The sequence below is a fragment of the Macaca mulatta genome, chromosome 4 (assembly GCF_049350105.2).
Source record: "Macaca mulatta isolate MMU2019108-1 chromosome 4, T2T-MMU8v2.0, whole genome shotgun sequence".
In the NCBI taxonomy this organism is placed as follows: domain Eukaryota; kingdom Metazoa; phylum Chordata; class Mammalia; order Primates; family Cercopithecidae; genus Macaca; species Macaca mulatta.
In genome coordinates, this window is record NC_133409.1 from 34,617,756 (window position 1) to 34,635,810 (window position 18,055).

General features: G+C 37.3%; 1 protein-coding gene across 3 annotated transcripts in view; it reads right to left on the minus strand.

Moving 5' to 3' along the window:
• Positions 1 to 18,055, minus strand: part of ARHGAP18 (Rho GTPase activating protein 18) — a 195,723-nt gene that overhangs the window by 14,914 nt on the left and 162,754 nt on the right. For all 3 annotated transcript variants that reach the window (XM_015137472.3, XM_001105288.5, XM_078001190.1), the window contains 4 exons: positions 16,657 to 16,816; positions 14,652 to 14,734; positions 9,046 to 9,252; positions 7,637 to 7,777 (listed from right to left, as the gene is read on the minus strand). In XM_015137472.3, the coding sequence (XP_014992958.3) occupies positions 7,637 to 7,777; positions 9,046 to 9,252; positions 14,652 to 14,734; positions 16,657 to 16,816 (591 nt within the window). The remainder of the gene's footprint in view (positions 1 to 7,636; positions 7,778 to 9,045; positions 9,253 to 14,651; positions 14,735 to 16,656; positions 16,817 to 18,055) is intronic.

Genomic DNA, 18,055 nt, shown 5'->3' on the forward strand with positions numbered 1-18,055 from the left:
AGTGTTAATTTCTTATGCATGCAAAGATTATAATAATAGAGAAAATGACCTCATATTGTCTTCACATGTTTTACATATTGAAATAAAGTTTATATTTCTAAACCTGATTTTATTATTATCTGGTTAAATAACAATTCTAGCATTTTTTCATAAGATATATAAAAACACTGCATTGCTCATATTTTTGCACTCTAGAGATTAGAAATTGAATGTCAGACCTGTAGAAGAGGTCTTTTTCTTTTCCATTAAAAGCTAATTTAAATGTAAAGCTGACATTTTTTATGCTACAGAAAACCCTTTTTATCTTCAAAAGGGCAAATTGGAAATATAGCTTTTTCAAAAAGAAGGCCAGATATAACACATATTTTAGAAAATTAAACAGGGACATTTTAGCAAGGTATCTTAAACTAAAATGGTATATTCATCACCCTAGTCTGAACTGACAATACTGGGAAGTGGTGATATAAAAGGAATTCTCTAATGTCTTGAACTATGTGCTAATTATAATTGGATCTTTGTTATCCAAATGCCTTAAACTTTTATCCAACTCACAGATTCAGAGGATTTTAAAGAAAGGCTTAAAATAACTTCCATAGTTAATAAGCATTCAATTTCCAATGACATAAGTTCTAGTATTTTTTATTTTAATGTGGTATTTTTATGCACTATTACAAAATCAGGGAATGTCATAAAAAGAAATAAGATTTTGTGCTTGATATTGTAATTTGATTTTCCACTTGGATCCCCAAGTAAATCCAGACACTGTTTCCAGACCTAAAGCAGATGCTTGAAACAATACCTGCCGCAACGCTTTGCAGCGAGAACCATTAAATGAAATCAGAGTTGCAATTCTAAACAGAGTTGTGCATAAAGGCACGCAACTCTGGCCACAAACAACTCAGCATCTACACCACACTGCTTCCAATGCCAGGATTCTTCCAGTGGTAGCAACAGATTTCTTTTTCACAGCCATAGCCCTACACTCTAAAATGTGACAAGATTATTCTGGAACTTTTAGCAAGTCACGTAAGCTCTCTAAAGCTTGAGTTCCTCCCTGGTAAATTAAGGGTGTGATACTAGCATGTCCCAAGTTAACACTAACATTAACCCTAGGAGAGAAAGCCTTTTGTTTCCTTGACCTGTGAGGTCAAATGTGGTGAGCAGCATACGGCATCTTTGACAGAATCTCACAGAGCCACTCTGTAGCCTCACTCTCATAAACGAACAGCCTCCCTTTGAGAGGTGAGCTTGAATGGCAGAAGAAACATCATACAAACCTAAGTCACAATAACCCTGAGGCCTGGATGAGTCAACAAATCATAATCAATTGTTCATCAAAGCTGCCCCCACATTCTTAGTAGGCAGAGATGCAATCTGAGGTAATTATAAGATATCTGGCATTTCCTTTAAAATTCTAAAAGGAAGAAACATGTGGGAGATAGGATGCAACAAGATCAGAAAAATGTGTTCGATTATTGATGATAAAGGTTTTGGGGGGCTCATGTATTATTCTTTCTACTCATATGTGTGTTAAAACAAGTTTCATGATAAAATTAAATATACATGTGCATACACACATACAAACACACCAATAGGAAGAGGGAATTACCCTTCCAGTTTTTAGACAATACACACGCCCAAGTCCTGCCCTGGGAGAGTCTGACTCAGTGGGTCTAGTGAGTCACCCAATCATGGTTTGCCTTTTGTTTTGTTCTAAAATAATATTAGTAGGCCAGGTGCAGTGGCTCACACCTGTGATTCCAGGTGTGAGAGGCTGAGGAGGGAGGATTGCTTGAGGCCAGGAGTTCGAGATCAGCCTGTGCAACATAGCAAGACCCTGTCTCTACAAAAAAGTTTAAAAATTAACCAGGCATGGTGGTGCATGCCTGTAGTCCCACTTACTCACGAGGCTGAGGTGGGAGGATCCCTTGAGCCTGCAACTTTGAGGTTACAATGAGCCATGATTGCACCATTACACTTCAGCCTGAGTGACAAAGCCAGCTCTTATCTCCAAAAATAAACAAACCTTTAAAAACTTAAATATTACAGATGCCTCTATTGTGAACTTCTGGTTAAACACCATTAATCTGATCCTAGGCTATCATTTTATAAAAGAAACTGAAGCCCACAGAGGTAAAATGACTTGTCACACTCACTCATGGCAGAGCTGGGGCTACATCCTCAAGCCACATGACTTCTGAGGTCTATGTGTGGGTGCAGGTGTGTGTGTTATCAATCCCAACAAGTTAAAGGCTATCAGAAAATGATTGTTATTAATGGTCTACAATTTTCTTATTGTTCCTCCAACTGTTTCTTCCTAGTATAATTAATGCATAAGACATATTAGTATTTAAGAACATCTACATTTGAACCAAACACTTAGTATGCTGTAATCACTAAAAACACTTGCCTTATGAGGTAAATTGAGTACATCTTACAAGCTGGCTCAAATTATTAATTACCTAATCTAGCATGTCTTAATTATACGAATGCCCGATTTTAAACAGTTAGCTTTAATAGCATACAAAATTATTATTTTTTAAGAGGGGTGTCACTGTGTTACCCAGGCTGACATCTAACTGTGGGCTCAAGTGATCCTCCTGTTCAGCCTCCCAAGTAGCTGGGACTACAGGTGCATGCCACTGCATCGAGCCAAAGCCTCTTAAAAATATTACCTTGAAGAATGTTTACGATCTATAATCTCTCTCACTCTCCAATCCCTGGCAACCTAGCTTCTTCCAAAAATTATCATTGACAATGTTTTGGGGAAACTAATAATTAACCTTCAAATTCAAAAACCTTTGTCCAATGTTAACCTTACTCAGCCTCTCCGCAGCATTTGGCATTACTAACCAAGCTCTTTTTACTTAGTCTACTCTTTCTGCCTGGGCTTCAGATAAACTGTACATCCTTCAACTTTCTCTTATTTCCTATTATTTCCTAGCATCCTTTACCAGCTCTTCTTGAATGGCCCATACTTCAATATTGTAATCCCTAGAGATCTCTCTTTGTCTCTTTATTTTCTTACTCCTATATCCACCTTGTATAATATGAATCACTCTATGGCTTCAACAACAATTTCTAGGCTCATCCCAAAGCTGTGTCTCCAATGCTGGATGTTCCTTAAAATTCAGGCCCCTGTAGCCAACTCTCACACAGGCACGTTAACCCAAAGTGTCAAAAACTTACTTTTAAGCCTGTTTCCCTTTTGCTTGATGCTAATGTCACCCAAGGCAAAATTTGGCAAGTCATTGTAGATTCCCTTCTTCTTCCACACCCTTCACATCCAATCAGTATCCACATCTTGCAGGGTTCCTATTGGCTCACATTCTAAAGTTTTTTCCATTCTCAACTGGGCCTTGGCTCTAGCCTAGAACCATTTTAAGAACTACATATAAAACATATTTTATAACAGCAGTGATCCATGTTCATTGTATTACCACCCATAAACCCAGAGTTTTGGTATATATCCTTCTTAGAGTCCTTCTGTGATCTATGGCGAAACAAAGGATAATGGTGAAGACTCCATGGATTTAAAGTCATACAGATTTGGTTTCAAATTCCAGCTCCACCAATTCCTGTCTAGATAACCTTAGTAACTTTAAGATCAGTAATTCTCATTTTCCTCATCTGAAAAAAATTACACAATAATACACTCCAATTGGACTACCATAAATATTACATGAGACAATGTTTATACAATGTTTAGCATCATGCCTGATCTATGAAAACATTAAAATCATAGTTACTACCCCCTAAAAATACAGCACTACACCACTCACTGATTCCTAACTTCTTTTTTCACATAGTAACAGATTACGAATCTCTTCAATGTCAAGATACACATTTGTACATTTTCATGGTATTTCGCTGTATAGATATGCCATAACATATTTAACTAGCCACCTCTATTCTTTTGGATTATCTCTAATTTTGGTCAGTGTAAGAAAATGACAATGAACTTAACATAAATATTTGCTTGCTCATGCTATTACTCTCAATTTCTGAGTCCAGTGAAGCGCATGGTTTTCAAGACTTTGCCACATGCCACTGTTCTCTGGAAGGACTCTACCAATTTATATACTCCCATCAACAAGGAAATTACCTACCATCTCCTACTTACCCTCCAGTCTTACATTCCCTCAATCTTTCCTTTGCCTTTCTGCAGTTCCCTATCATGCACAGAATAGAAACTTTGCTCTCTCTCTCTCTCTCTCTCGAGGCTCACTCCTGCTTCCCCCATCTGCCCCTGTCTCTCTACGCACCTAAGTGGCCAGTTAGTATGACCTGATTGTCTCTCCAAACATTTCAAATATCCCCACTTATATGTCTAATAGACATCATACTCAACAGGTCCTAAATTGAAATCACGAAATTGAAAGCAATACCATCCTTCCAATTTCTCAGGCCAAAAATCAGTCATTTTTGACCTATTTTGTTCTCCTACATGATTTCCATCAGGAAATCTCAATAGCTTTAACTTCAAAACAAAATCCAGAATCCAACCATTTCTCCACTTTCCAATGCTGATACCCTGGTCTGAATCACCATTATCTCTCACCTGGATTACAAGAACCTCTCAAATGATCTCCCTATTTCTCTTTGCCCCCTTATAGTCTATTCTCAACACAACAGCCTAAGGAATCATTTTAAACCATAGTATAGATTTTCAAGCCTTTGTTTCAAACTCCCGTTTCACTCAGAGTAAATCCAAATTTCTAAAGATGATCTGTCGACAAGGCCCTATGCAATCTTGTCCCCTTGCCCCCTGACCTCATTTCACACTACCATTCCCTCTGCTGGCTTCACTCCAGTTACAATCACTCCTTAAGGTAAGTTCCTACCCTAAGGATTTTGCACAGACTATTCTTTCTGCCTGGACTGAGTTTCCTGAGATATATACACAGCTCAATTCCCTGCCCTTCTTCTTGTCTTTGCTTAAATGAATAATATCCAGACTATCTCAACTTAATAGTGCCAGGGGCTCTCCTTCCCAATTCCCCTTGTTCTGTTGTTTTTATTACTTTTGGAGGATAAACCACATACTAACACATTATATGAATTACTTCCTAGATTTACTTTTATTTTTAGAATTTAAGCTGTAGAAGAGCAGTGATTTTTATATGTTTCATCCAATAATTTATATTTCAAGTATCCAATAATTCCTGGCACACAGTAGGCACATATCAAGTAACTGTTTAACAAATGAAAAAAACTACCCCCAGGCAATTTCATGCCCTATAGTTTCATACTGCATATTTGAATGATTTGGAGGAGAGTCAAGAAAGTACAGCAACCAGACAGAATGAAGGAGGGGGCGTGGCTTACAGCAAAGTAGATGGTCTATGTTCCATCCAAAGGGAACAGCTTCTACTCAATTCCAGGCAATTGCTACCCTGCTCGAAAGCAGGCCCCTTACCGCCAGAAGATGAGGGATGTCCCAACATCCATTTGTTATTCAGATGGTGGTTCAAACTTTCACATTAAATCTTTTAGTTTTAGAATTCTGGCAGTTGCCAGTTGGAAGAAACATGCAAAAAACTCTTGTTACTTAGTGACTTACCACATATCCACAGTATTTGAACTTAGCTTGCACCTCTACTTGTTCTGTGATTGCTTTCTGTGTCTATTTACTCTCCCTAATAAAATGACATAATTTTTTTAAAAAACCTTTGGATATTGATTAGAATTTTTTTTTGAGATGAAGTCTCACTCTGTCACACAAACTGGAGTGCAGTGGCACAGTCTTGGCTCACTGCCTCCTGGGATCAAGCGATTCTCCTGCCTTTGCATCCCGAGTAGATGAACTACAGGTGTGTGCCACCACGTCCAGCTAATTTTTATATTTTTAGCAGAGACGAGGTTCCACTGTTTTGGCCAGGCTGGAGATTAGAATTTTTCTACCAAAATGACAGGCCAAATGGACCTCCACCATGGGCTGCGATGTCAGAAGGCTTCCTCTGCGGGTTAGATGGCTCCTCTCTAGTGACACCTGAACAACACTGATTTATTTTTCACATCTCAGCTTGACTCCCCAGTGAAGCCTCTCTCATGCGTACTTCCTGTTTTGTCGATGACAGTACCGTGGTCAGGCTTCAATCACATACCTCTGAGCTACATCCCTTCTACATCCCTTCTCCTGGCTCCTCGAGGGTGAGCACTCAGCTCCCTGACTCCCTGGGAACACCTAACATAAAGTGGGGGCCTAGCACCAAGGTGGCAGTAGCATTTTGTTAGATGAGTAACTGAATTTCACATAAGGGAAAAACAAAACAAAACTCAAATGCTTTTTCCCATAAATGACAAAATCACTAAAATATTCCATCTCCAAAAAGTAAACATTTCATTTTTTCTAAATATTATTAAAAAGGTACACCCCAAATATTTCCTTAAGTAGATCCTCAGCCTCAGAGTATCACGGCTGAATGCCCTATAAAAAGACAAGGCTATAAAGTCACTTAATATGAATGAGAAGGGCTGCAAAACAGATTTTATTCACATATTTACAATGGTCTTAGAGGTAACAGAACATTCTAAATTTAACCAAAAGCCAAACAAAAATGCTTTCTAAAAGCCTTTAGGATAATATCAAGGCCTTTCTAAAAAAAATAAGCATTATTTACAACTTCTCTTTATGTTTTTAAAGATATTTAAAACTTGATTTAAAATGTTTTACAATGCCAAGAAAGTATTATTTTTTAAGAGTGAGAGATACAAATAAATCTAAGAGAAAAACTTTGTTTTTATGGTTACTGGATCCATAAGCAGGTCATAACCAAAAATTCAGACAAAGGCTGATAACTGCATTTTCACATTATTCCACAAGATGTCAGCATGTAACTAAACAACTTCAATGGTGGTGGTAGAGGGAGGAGGTGGATTCACTTAAATAGAACAATAGAAACCCGTTCATTTCATGATCTTACGCTACAGCTTTGGTAACTCACTTCATAAACGCATATCCATGTATATTTCATTATTGTAAACCCAGTTCTTAATATATCCTTACAGTACTTTATAAATACAGCTATTTAGGTATTTCTTTTTTGAAACACCTTAATTTTTTTCTTTCCAATTTAGCTCTCAAAATTCTTCTGATCAAATTAAGAACCTTCAAATACTTATTAAAGTCTAGGAATAATCCTCGGCACAACACAAACATTAACCTATTTGTCTCTCTGGATTAGCTATTTTCCCCCATTCTACAGATGAGAAAAATTTAGAAAAAAAAAATGTCAGTGGTTCACGTGGGGTTACTTACTCACTCTAGATTATATATTCAGTAGGCCACTAGAGTCTCTGCAGGAGAGGTAGGGGTAGGGGTAGGGGTGTGTGTGGGTGTGTGTGTGTGTGTGTGTGTGTGTGTGTGTGTGTGTGTGTGTTCAGTCTTGTCTTGATATCTTCCTTTGTTCCCCATTAACAGCTCACATGCTGAGTCACCAACACCTGACCAACTATCAATCCTGATCATTAGCAGCAGTAGTAGGAAGATAGTTACTGATGTCTTTCACTTACAAGTAGTACCAAAGCCTAGTAAGTGGCAGAAAGTCATACTATGACGACATTAAATAAAAATATTTGGTATTAAAAAATAACTTAAAATCAGAATAGACACACGTCTCCACTATTTTCTTACATCATTTGTACTCTTATCTTGCTTTTCATATTTTTCTCGGTCATAAGCCATTTTCTTCAGCAGTTTCTTCATGGCTCTTTTATCCTTTTTATGATTTTCCGTGTTTTGCTTCCTCACTTGGTTTACAATAAACTTGGGAATCTACAGAGAAAAGGAATTAATCTTAGAGAGGAAAAAGAAATGCCAGCATTTTAAACTACAGAAAAAAACTGTATTTTTTAAATTTCGAAAGGAGTAAAGAGTTTCTCTTTTTGATAAGACTGCCATTTTCCATGCAGTATTCATTAAATCTGTGAAAAGAAAGTGCTTCATATTATTCCCTTACCAGGTGTGCAGGGCATCCACGTGGTGTAATTCACCACCCACTGTGGAAGGTTCCAAAAGAGGCTTTGTGAAGTTCAAGGACACAGTGGCCTTCTTCCAGACTGGAGACCCCCTGAGGTGACGAGCAGTAGAAGCCACCACCTCCATAGGTCTTTCCTTTTGCAGCCTCCTATCTACAGCCCTGCTAGCTAACCTAAAGTCCCCTTCTAATAACCAGCTAGCCTCTGCTGTCACGAGAGAAGGAACAACTCCCCAAGAAACAAGAGCTGATAGGTGGCTAGCAAAAATCCAGGACAAATTTATCCTAAGAAATCACATTAGCAAAAACAAAATATTTTAAGGTATCAAAATGTAACCATGAAATAAGGTTGACAAACACTGAGATTTAATAAATGGACATTAATTTTTTATTAAAAAACACATTTGAAATCATCTACATCAGTTGTCTTTTTATAGATTATAAAGACTTCAGGATCTAAATATCATCACTCTTTTTAACAAATTAATGTTTGGAAGTTCCTCAAATAAGAGATTGAAATATTCAATATTATAATTTTGCTTGGAATTCCTTTAGGTCATTTTTTTCTAAATGCTTCTAAGATGCCTCACTGAAAAATTATAAATTTCATTGGAACATGAGCACCTAATCAACGAAGGCTCTCATCCACTACCATCCACTGATAAACTGTCAAAACAAGCTCAAAATAAGTGTAAAACAGAGGAAACCATTTTTAAAGATGTTCTCAGCAATAAGGGTACAAAATGCATGCACCCCTTTCAATAAAGGGTCTATGAATAAGAACTGAATAATCTGAAACGAAGATAGCATGGGCTTTTAAAAATAGAGCAGGACTAAACACTGAGAAATGGGAAAATAGGCAGAAGTAAATAAAAAGTACTTCTTACAAGGCATGTTTTGACATAATTTTAAAACAGAAATTCACAGGGCCCTCCTTACCTATACAAATAAAATGTCTTTAATATTTTCTGCACTCACAAATTTTAAATGTAATTTAATAAAGCTAATAACAAACATGTAGTATGTTTTTAAACTACTAAGAACAAAGCATATGATATATACTTACTGTCCACAGAAGTTTTTGATACTTAATCAATAAGTGCATGGTATTTGCTGTCCCAGCTGCCATTACAAATTCTCGCTGTTCACTGGACTTCAATCCCAACGCATGACACATAAAGAGGTTTGGGGCCATGACCATTGCTACATTCATGACTGTCATTTTATTTTTTTCTTTATTATCTATTACTCTTTGGAGAAATTCAAGAAGGGCCTGAAACAGAAATGACTCTTTTGAGATTGGTGTCATATATGAAGGTAAAAGATTAAAGCACTGTCGCATATGCAATTTTTATTTCATTAAAAAAAACAAGTTGTGTATAAGCACAGTCGACTAATCACATCCAACAGGCCCTGTTACCAAGACTTCTCCATTTGGTTGACGCTCCCTGAGGTGGAAATTTGCTTCTACTAAGGACCTTGGTGCTGGAGAATGAAGCAGGGATGGCACATAGCTGAACTAGGGAGCAGAGAGAGGAGAGGGGAAGTGTCAGACCTCTGGCCTATGGGAGTCATGGAGAGCTGAAAAGTAATTTAAAACATCATACAAACATTTGCCTATTTTAGGAAGTGCTGCATTTTCCTATGTAGAGACTTTTAAAAATTACCTCAAAAAGGGTCATTCGACTCCAGTTTCATTTGCTTTAAGGCAATCAATATCTGGCTGATATGGAACTTATAAAGAATGAACCAGGCACTGGGCATGGTGGTGTACACCTGTAGTCCCAGGCCCTGGGCATGATGGTGCACACCTGTAGTCCTAAGTACTGGGCATGGTGGTGCAAATCTGTAGTCCCAGGCACTAGGCATGGTGGTGCACACCTGTAGTCCCAGATCGGTGGGAGGATCATCTGAGCTTAGGAGTTCAAGTCCAGCCTAGGCAACAGAGAGAAACCCTATCTCGGAAACAGAGAAGAGAAGAGAAGAGAAGAGAAGAGAAGACAAGAGGAGAGGGGAGGGAATATTGTGATAGAAAAAGTGGAGAAACGAAGAAAGACCAAAGAGAAATTTTTTTTTTTTTTTTTTTTTTTTTTGAGACCAGGTCTCGCTCTGTTGCCCAGGCTGGTGTGCAGTGAGAGATCATAGCTCACTACAGCCTCAAACTCCTGGGCTCAAGTGATCCTCCTGCCTCAGTCTCCAGAGTAGCTGGGACCACAGGTGCACGCTACCATGCCTGGCTAATTTTTTTTATTTTTCATAGAGGCAAAGTCTTGCTATGTTGCCCAGGCTGGTCTTGAACTTTTGAGTTCAAGAAATACTTCTACCTCATCCTCCCAAACTGCTAGGATTACAGGCATAAGCCACCATACTCAGCTGATAATTTTTTTTTTTTAATGAATGAAAACAAGGAACTTTTCATCAGAACAGGTTAGGTTATGCTCAGCTTGATGCCACGTACATCCACCCCTATTGCAGACACTCATTGTCCTCTGAAAGTACCTTCTCCAAAAGATAAAGGCAGCTGAGGTCGCCCTACTCTAACAGGGCTTAAGATTTCTCTTTTGCCTTCTTCATTTGTTCTAGAACAACAGTAACTAATAACTGCACAGGTATTCAATGTTCTCTATGAATGAGGCAGTTTATGAAGCACATTATAGAGATTACTTAATCCTAACTTGGAGACAGACGCTGTAATTACCTCCATTTTACAGATGAGAAAACAATGTTTGAAGAATGTAAGTAACTTCCCGGTGGTCATACAGCTAGCAAATCCTGAGAAAATTTAATTACATGTCTATCTGGCTTTTGTTTCTAAATTCTTAACTACTAAAAGAATCATTTTTTCATAGTTAGCCTAAAATCCCTACCCTAAAAAAGCCAAATATACTATACTAAAATGGAAAAAGGAAAAAAAGTGTCTATCTTTCAAAGAATTTCAGGAAAAAAAAGTTACTGTAAGTTCTAACAGGTTGCTCTTGAATCAAGTTTAGCTGCTATATAGACCTTGAAAATTTGAAACAAATTAAGGACAGAGCTTTAATATCTAACAACGAGATTTATGTATCTAATTTCTAGTACAGTGCTCAGAAAGTTAAATTGTAATCCAAGCATAAAGTTATATAAAACAACATGTTCTCAAATGAGGACAAAAGATTAATTGAAGTTTAGAAAAAATATTTAATTTTGTTCCACAGAGACCAGAATAATTGTTCAGGGACCAGTGTATCTCTTTCTTTATGAGCATAAATTACAGAGATTAGGTAATAAACCATTTTAATTGTGGTGTGCATATGTAATAACGTTACTCAAAATATTACTACCAGAATACTAGAGAATAAGACAGTTGATATAAAATTAACGAAATGTTAGCCCAGCCCTTGCTGAAGGAACTGCAGAATTTTCTATCTGAACCTTAAGAATTTCCCCTTTTTATATATATATATTTTTTTTATTTCAAGAGTTTTTGGGATATAGGTGGTTTCTGCTTACATGGGTAAGTTCTTTTGTGGTGATTTCTAAGATTTTGGTGCGCCTGTCACCTGAGCACTGTACAAGGTACCCAATATGCAGTCTTTTATCTCTCACCCTTCTCCTATGCTTCCCCCGAGTTCCCAAAGTCCAGTGTATCATTCTTATGCCTTTGCATCCTCATAGCTTAGCTCCTACTTATAAGTGAGAACATGCAATATTTGGTTTCTTATTCCTGTGTTACTTCACTTAGAATAATGGCTTCTGGTTCCATCCAAGTTATTGCAAAGGCCATTATTTCATTCTGTCTTATGGCTGAGTAGTATTGCATGGCATGTGTGTGTGTGTGTATGTGTGTATCTATCACATTTTCTTTATACACTCATGAGAACTTCTCCTGTTTCAAAAAGTATTTACTTTATCACCATCCTGGTGGTATCAATCTATCACTGGCCTCACTCTCTGAAAAGCCAGGTTTGAGTCCCAGCACATTTACTTATTAGCTGGGTATGATGTTAAACCTTTATATACCTCTGCTCTTTAAAGCTTTCTTATTTGTAAAATGGGAATACTTATCTCTCAGCCTGGAAGGATTGAGATAATATATATAATGAGCTTCTTAAAACTACAAGAAAGATAAATGTCAAGAATTATATTAACATGGATCCCCTCTTGCTATCGTAAAATCAGTCTTCAGTATGGTTCCAAGTCAAAGGTAGGTGTGATTATTTGTCCAAATGCATCATAATTCAAAGTAAAAAGGAACTGTGGGCCGGGAGCAGTGGCTCACGCCTGTAATCCCAGCACTTTGGGAGGCTGAGGTGGGCGGATCACCTGAGGTTGGGAGTTCGAGACCAGCCTGACCAACATGGAGAAACCCCGTCTCTACAAAAAATACAAAATTAGCCAGGTGTGGTGGCATGCGCCTGAAGTCCCAGCTACTCGGGAGGCTGAGGCAGGAGAATCGCTTGAACCCGAGAGGCGGAGGTTGCAGTGAGCCAAGATCACGCCACTGCACTCTATGCACTCTAGCCTGGGCAACAGGAGTGAGACTCTGTCTCAAAAAAAAAAAAAAAAAAGTAAATGTGGTTAAGTAGCTTGCCCAAACACACCTGTCACTTCACTATCACACCAAGATGTGGTATTTAACATGGTGCCTCCTAACCCTTAGACTTGCTGTAGCAATATTCCAAACAAGTCATGTACGTGATTCTGTCCTTCAGATGACAACTGAAGGCGTGTTGCTAGCACTGGATAAGTCAGGGAATTTTGCGTTAGGCTTCCTGAAATTATATTGCATTGGAGTTTCCCTTCCCTTTTACAGAACTAAATTTATGGCTTATTCTTTGCACATATGGCATTCTTGTTAAAATGTTCTATTATTAAAGTTCTGGTTTGAAACCTTCAGCAGAGCTGGCTAATTAAGTCACTAAAGCTTAAGTAAACATGTAAAATTACTTGTTTGCATCTTCCAGTTTTTTACCAAAAATAGTACTTCCTCCCCTTAATTAAAAAATTATGTTTCCAATAGCCTCATACACAAAATGTAAGAACTATCCTATAATTTTAAAAATATTTTTTAATAGTTTTTTTAAAAGAATATGCCTGGGACTTTGAGGGCAAAGTCCAAAGAAGAGTTCCAGATCAGTCACACCCAAAGCAGCCATATTGAATTGAGTGCTTCCTCCCACAACGACTTGAACTCATTTGAATGTAGGGGTATCTTAAGTAAATCATGAGTCTTGCAATACTCACCGCACACTGGTCATTGATAGGACGGTCACCCAAAGATGTGCCAAGAAAAAGTCAATGAGTAAGAAAAAGATGTTCCTCCCTATTTCTGAGTAGTTGAAGCCCTGTGTTGGGAGCACTGCTGACAAGCAGGGGACATGTTGGATCATCAGCCCCACTTTGTCCTGGGCCATATGCCCCTGTCTCAGCCACAGTCTACACACACTTACACAGCAGCCCTGGGCACACACACTTCAAATATAACCCTTTCTGAATTGACCTCTGTCTCAAAAGCAAATTGAACCAAAACCTAATGCTGCCTTCTGGGTTATTCATTTGACAACCAGTGAAGCAAAGGGCTTTTTTTCTGACTTAGGAAAGGGAATAGCCCTTTGGAAGTTCTCCTGTAGCAGACATAGCATTTTTACCTCCAGTAATCCCCATAAGCTGCTTCATCAAGAAAAGTTGAGTATTAATATGCATTCCATGGCATTAAAGAACTATCAGTCATGCAGTTACAATTCAAGGAGTTTTAATGAATTAAGAGAAAAAAATTCCAAGATGTAGCAAGTAGTAAATTTTTTTTCTTAACTTGAAAGTTCTTTTCATGAGGAGATTTCATTTTAAATAGAAAAAAATGAAGAGGGTAAAGAAGCCCTCTACCCATATAAAAAATATTTTTACGGCAAGGGCAAAACTTAAGATAATACTTTTACTAAGTTAATTTTTTTTCTTTTTCTAAGAGTTTATAATTAAACCTTTTGCAACTACACTATAAACTCTATAAACTCTGCTGTTAAGGAAAATAAATCAGTGTGGCACAATCCCTCATTATAAGAGCTTCTGACAACACTTACAATAGATGGTATTAAGTCATATAAACATTAGACCAAATCACTTCAAAATGATGATATAAATCAGAAACCCAGGATAAACCTTTAGAGAAATAACTAGAATTTGTTTGAGTTGGTCTATACTTTGGCTAACAAATGTATCAAATCACCATTATGACTTACTTCAAAATCTACCATTTCTAACTACAAATTGTAATATCTTTAGGTAGTAGTGGGTTATATTTGATGAGCCTTAGAATTTTTGTTTTAAACATTTATATTTTACCTTACTGCTGCTAACTGCTTATTAAATACAATTCGATAAATGAAAAAAAAAAAAAAAAGAGGAGAAAAAAACTAAAAACCACCCATGTTTCCATTAACCAATGAACCTCAATCATCTGGTTTGGAAGAATAAATGTTATAGTGAAAATTTTAAAAAAAACTTAAAAATATTAGTAACATAACCTCATAAATAAAGAGTTAAAGACTTTCACCCTCTGTCCTTAAAAGTAGGCTTTTTTCTTTACAGACTTTTATGACCATATCCAAGATACACATCTTATTGCTTTGCAACAAATAGTGAAAAATTACTGTGCTTAGTTCTAAGGGATATTTAATGTAAATTAACCGAGCTGACCTTCAGTGTGTCCCTGTTTGCATCAGGTAGGAGGATGACAAGAAGGTTCAAAGCCTGTAGTTGCTGCTTCTTGGTTGGAAGAGCTGTAGAAAAATTAAATAAATCTGAACTCTTTTCTTTAGTGAACATTTTCCTTTACTTTCTTTTTTCACTTTTTAAGGAAAAAGTTATTTGGCATAAACATGACTGTAAAATCTAAGACACAACGACTGAGCAGCAAGCCTTGTTGAGAGTGTGTTTGTGGGAGATCAGCAAAAGCAGCTGCTGTTAGGAGCTTCCTCTCTCTCAGAATGCTCACTTCCAACTGTGATCATATGACGCGCGGCCTTATGTTTGCAGACACACAACAGTGCTTTGGAAATAATTTTAACTTCTGCATAATAATTATTCCCCAATGAAAAGACATAGAGGATGGGACCTTCCACGATATGGTATCAGGGTGCGTCTGTAACAGTGAAGTTTGTTTCTTTTAATGGCAAGTGAACAAATGCATGGTAAGAGTCCATTAATTCCAACAGGAATATGTAAAATACGGCCTGGAACACGATAGGTGCTCATAAATGCCTGTGGAATAAATTAGAAAACCAAGCAGCAATTCAACAGTCTCAGAGGTGCATTATTATCATTGATGCTATCATTTTCAGTAGCCCTTACCCTATTTAAGTAATACTCGTGGATATTTAGAATCATTCCAGCATTCCTTTTCAGCAATAAATTTGGTCCTGTAATTCATATCCAGGAAATGTATGCAACGTAGCACAATTTAAACATTAAAAAGTATTTCCAGCAGAAGCTAATTTATTCTGTTTAAAGAAGAAACTTGTTCAGAAAAAAATACTTTAAACAAGATGATTTCAGTTTCATCTCTCCTAGAAATTCTGAAGAAATGTCATGATACGAGATGACTCATGAAACCATCTCAATATTGTATGTGTTAAGAATAGCCTGGCGGTTCTGGTTGAAACTGTAGCTCACTGCAATTTTTTTTTTTTTTTCTGAGTCGGAGTCTCACTCTGTCTCCCAGGCTGGAGTGCAATGGTGCAATTTCGGTTCACTGCAACCTCAACCTCTCGGGTTCAAGCAATTCTCTGCCTCAGGGAAGCAGGGATCACAGGTGCACACCACTATGCCTGGCTAATTTTTGTATTTTTAGTAGAGACGGGATTTCACCATGTTGGCCAGGTTGGTCTCGAACTGCTGACCTTAAGTGATCTGCCCACCTCAGCCTCCCAAAGTGCTGGGAGCTCACCATAATTATTAATAGTGCCCCTCTTTCATTCTTATAAGTGTCCCTGTTTAAAAGATAAAGATACAGTTACTTGAAGGCAGTGATCGCATTTTTACTTTTCTTCATGGCCTCTAGGTGTAAAATGGATAATTAGGTCAGTAGATAAACCTTATAAGATGTGGGTTCACTGGAAAAAGAATTGAGAACTATTAGAGACACTAATGTGTAACTTGCCCAACATGACAAAATGGCAGTACATAAGAAGCAGCTTGTGACCTTCCGCCAATGAGGCAGCAAAATGCTTTGCTCCACATTTCTGCATGACAATGTCAGAATTTAATTTTTCAAGAAATGCTCACAGACCCTACCACTTCTCCTTGTGCTTTTATAATAACTGCTCATCCACAACTTCTCCAGTAAGAGTTGCTTTTTAACACTTGGCAAAAAAATTGTATCAGAGATCTTACATGACTCATTCTATTATAAGAGAAACGTGAAGTTTCCAGGTTTTAACAGTGAAATATATTGTATTGCTTAAATGGCATACAATTAATCTGTACCCAAAGAGAACATTCTGTTATCTGTTTACTCAGAAATGCATATTTATAAGAAAAACGGAAAACAATGCATGGCAGCTGAGCACCCACTGACATCAGTTGAGTCAATATGTCCACCCAAATACGTCTGGTTATGTTCTTTGTGATGCCAAATGTCATTAAAACAATTAACATAGATGGCACCAGCAGAAGGACTGCTTCAAAGAGGGATAGTACTTACTCTGGACAGCCTGAAAGGCTTTGAGATACTCCACACTGAGCAATGGCTGAGGCAACTCCCGAATGAAGAGCTTCAGCAGGCTGGCGGCATCATGCTGTTTGACACTTTCCCAATTAAAAGTCCCTTCATAAAACTTTGCTTCTAGTTCTTGGCAAAGATTCTGATAGGCACAGGAAAAAAAAAAAAAAAAAAAGCAGCTATAAGTGCATTTTTTTCTTGCTGAGAGTATGATACATTTTCACTTTCAAGAGATTCTGCTCTTTAGACAAGACAAAGCAAACTACCAAAAGTCAGTATTTCTTTTACTCAGAAAAAAACTCCTCTCCTCTAATCCAAACGTATTTTACCAATAAAAAACTGTACCTAAGGCCAAAACACATTTTAAAATTTATACTTTTTCCTGGACATTCCACAAACTGTAAATAATAAAGTTTTAATTAAGAGATTTGGTTAAAATAATTGTTCCATTTTGGGGCTTCATCTACATATTATAAATCTTCATTAAATTAAGAAAAAAATCATTAAAAAAGAAGTATGTTTTAAATTATTTAGAAGTATATTACATAACAAAATACATATTCAATCTCTGGGCCTAAAACAGAAGGCTACCTCTGATTAGTCACCTATGGGAAATGGAAAACCCAATTTTAAAGCAAACGAGGCATGAAAATACATCAATATACCTGTCTTTAACGCACAGCCATCCTGCTGCCAGCTGTGGAAAACAATCTGAGTCCATGCAGAATTAGAAATATCTAGTTCACTTACCTCATAACTCTACAGTATTTGTCAGGCAAATTATTACTAATAAACCAATTGAGTTCTGTAATTACTATTTTTTGTATACTTCTTTACTATACATAAATCTTACCATGTTAAAAACCATCACAAGTTTCTGTCAGTTTCCTCTATTACATAAAACCATTCTCCCAAAGTATGTTTTCTGTTTTCTTGTAAGGCAAATTACCACATTTTCTCTTCCTAACACAACAACCATTCTCTACCCTCAATTATTTGTGTAATTGATGAAATAGGTGAAGGGGAGTGGGCAAAGACAGAAAAAGAAATAGGGAGGAGGGAAGGGGGAGGGAGGAAAGGAGGGAGAAAAGGAGGGGAAAAAAAGAGGAGGGATGGAAAAAAAGAGGAGGAAGGAAAAGATAGAAAAAGGGAGTGGGAGATAGGGAGAGAAGGAAGAGGAGAGAGAGGGGGCATGGAGGGAAAGAATGAGGGAGGAAAGGACAACAGAGGAACATCCAGAGAAGAGAGGCAGAAAGAATGGAGGGAGAGGGAGAGAGAATAGTACAGAGAAATTTGGTGGGGCCAGGGAGAAAAGAGACAACCAAAAGTTTTGCATATTATCTTTTAAATTATTTATAATGGACCAGCTGCTGCATAATTT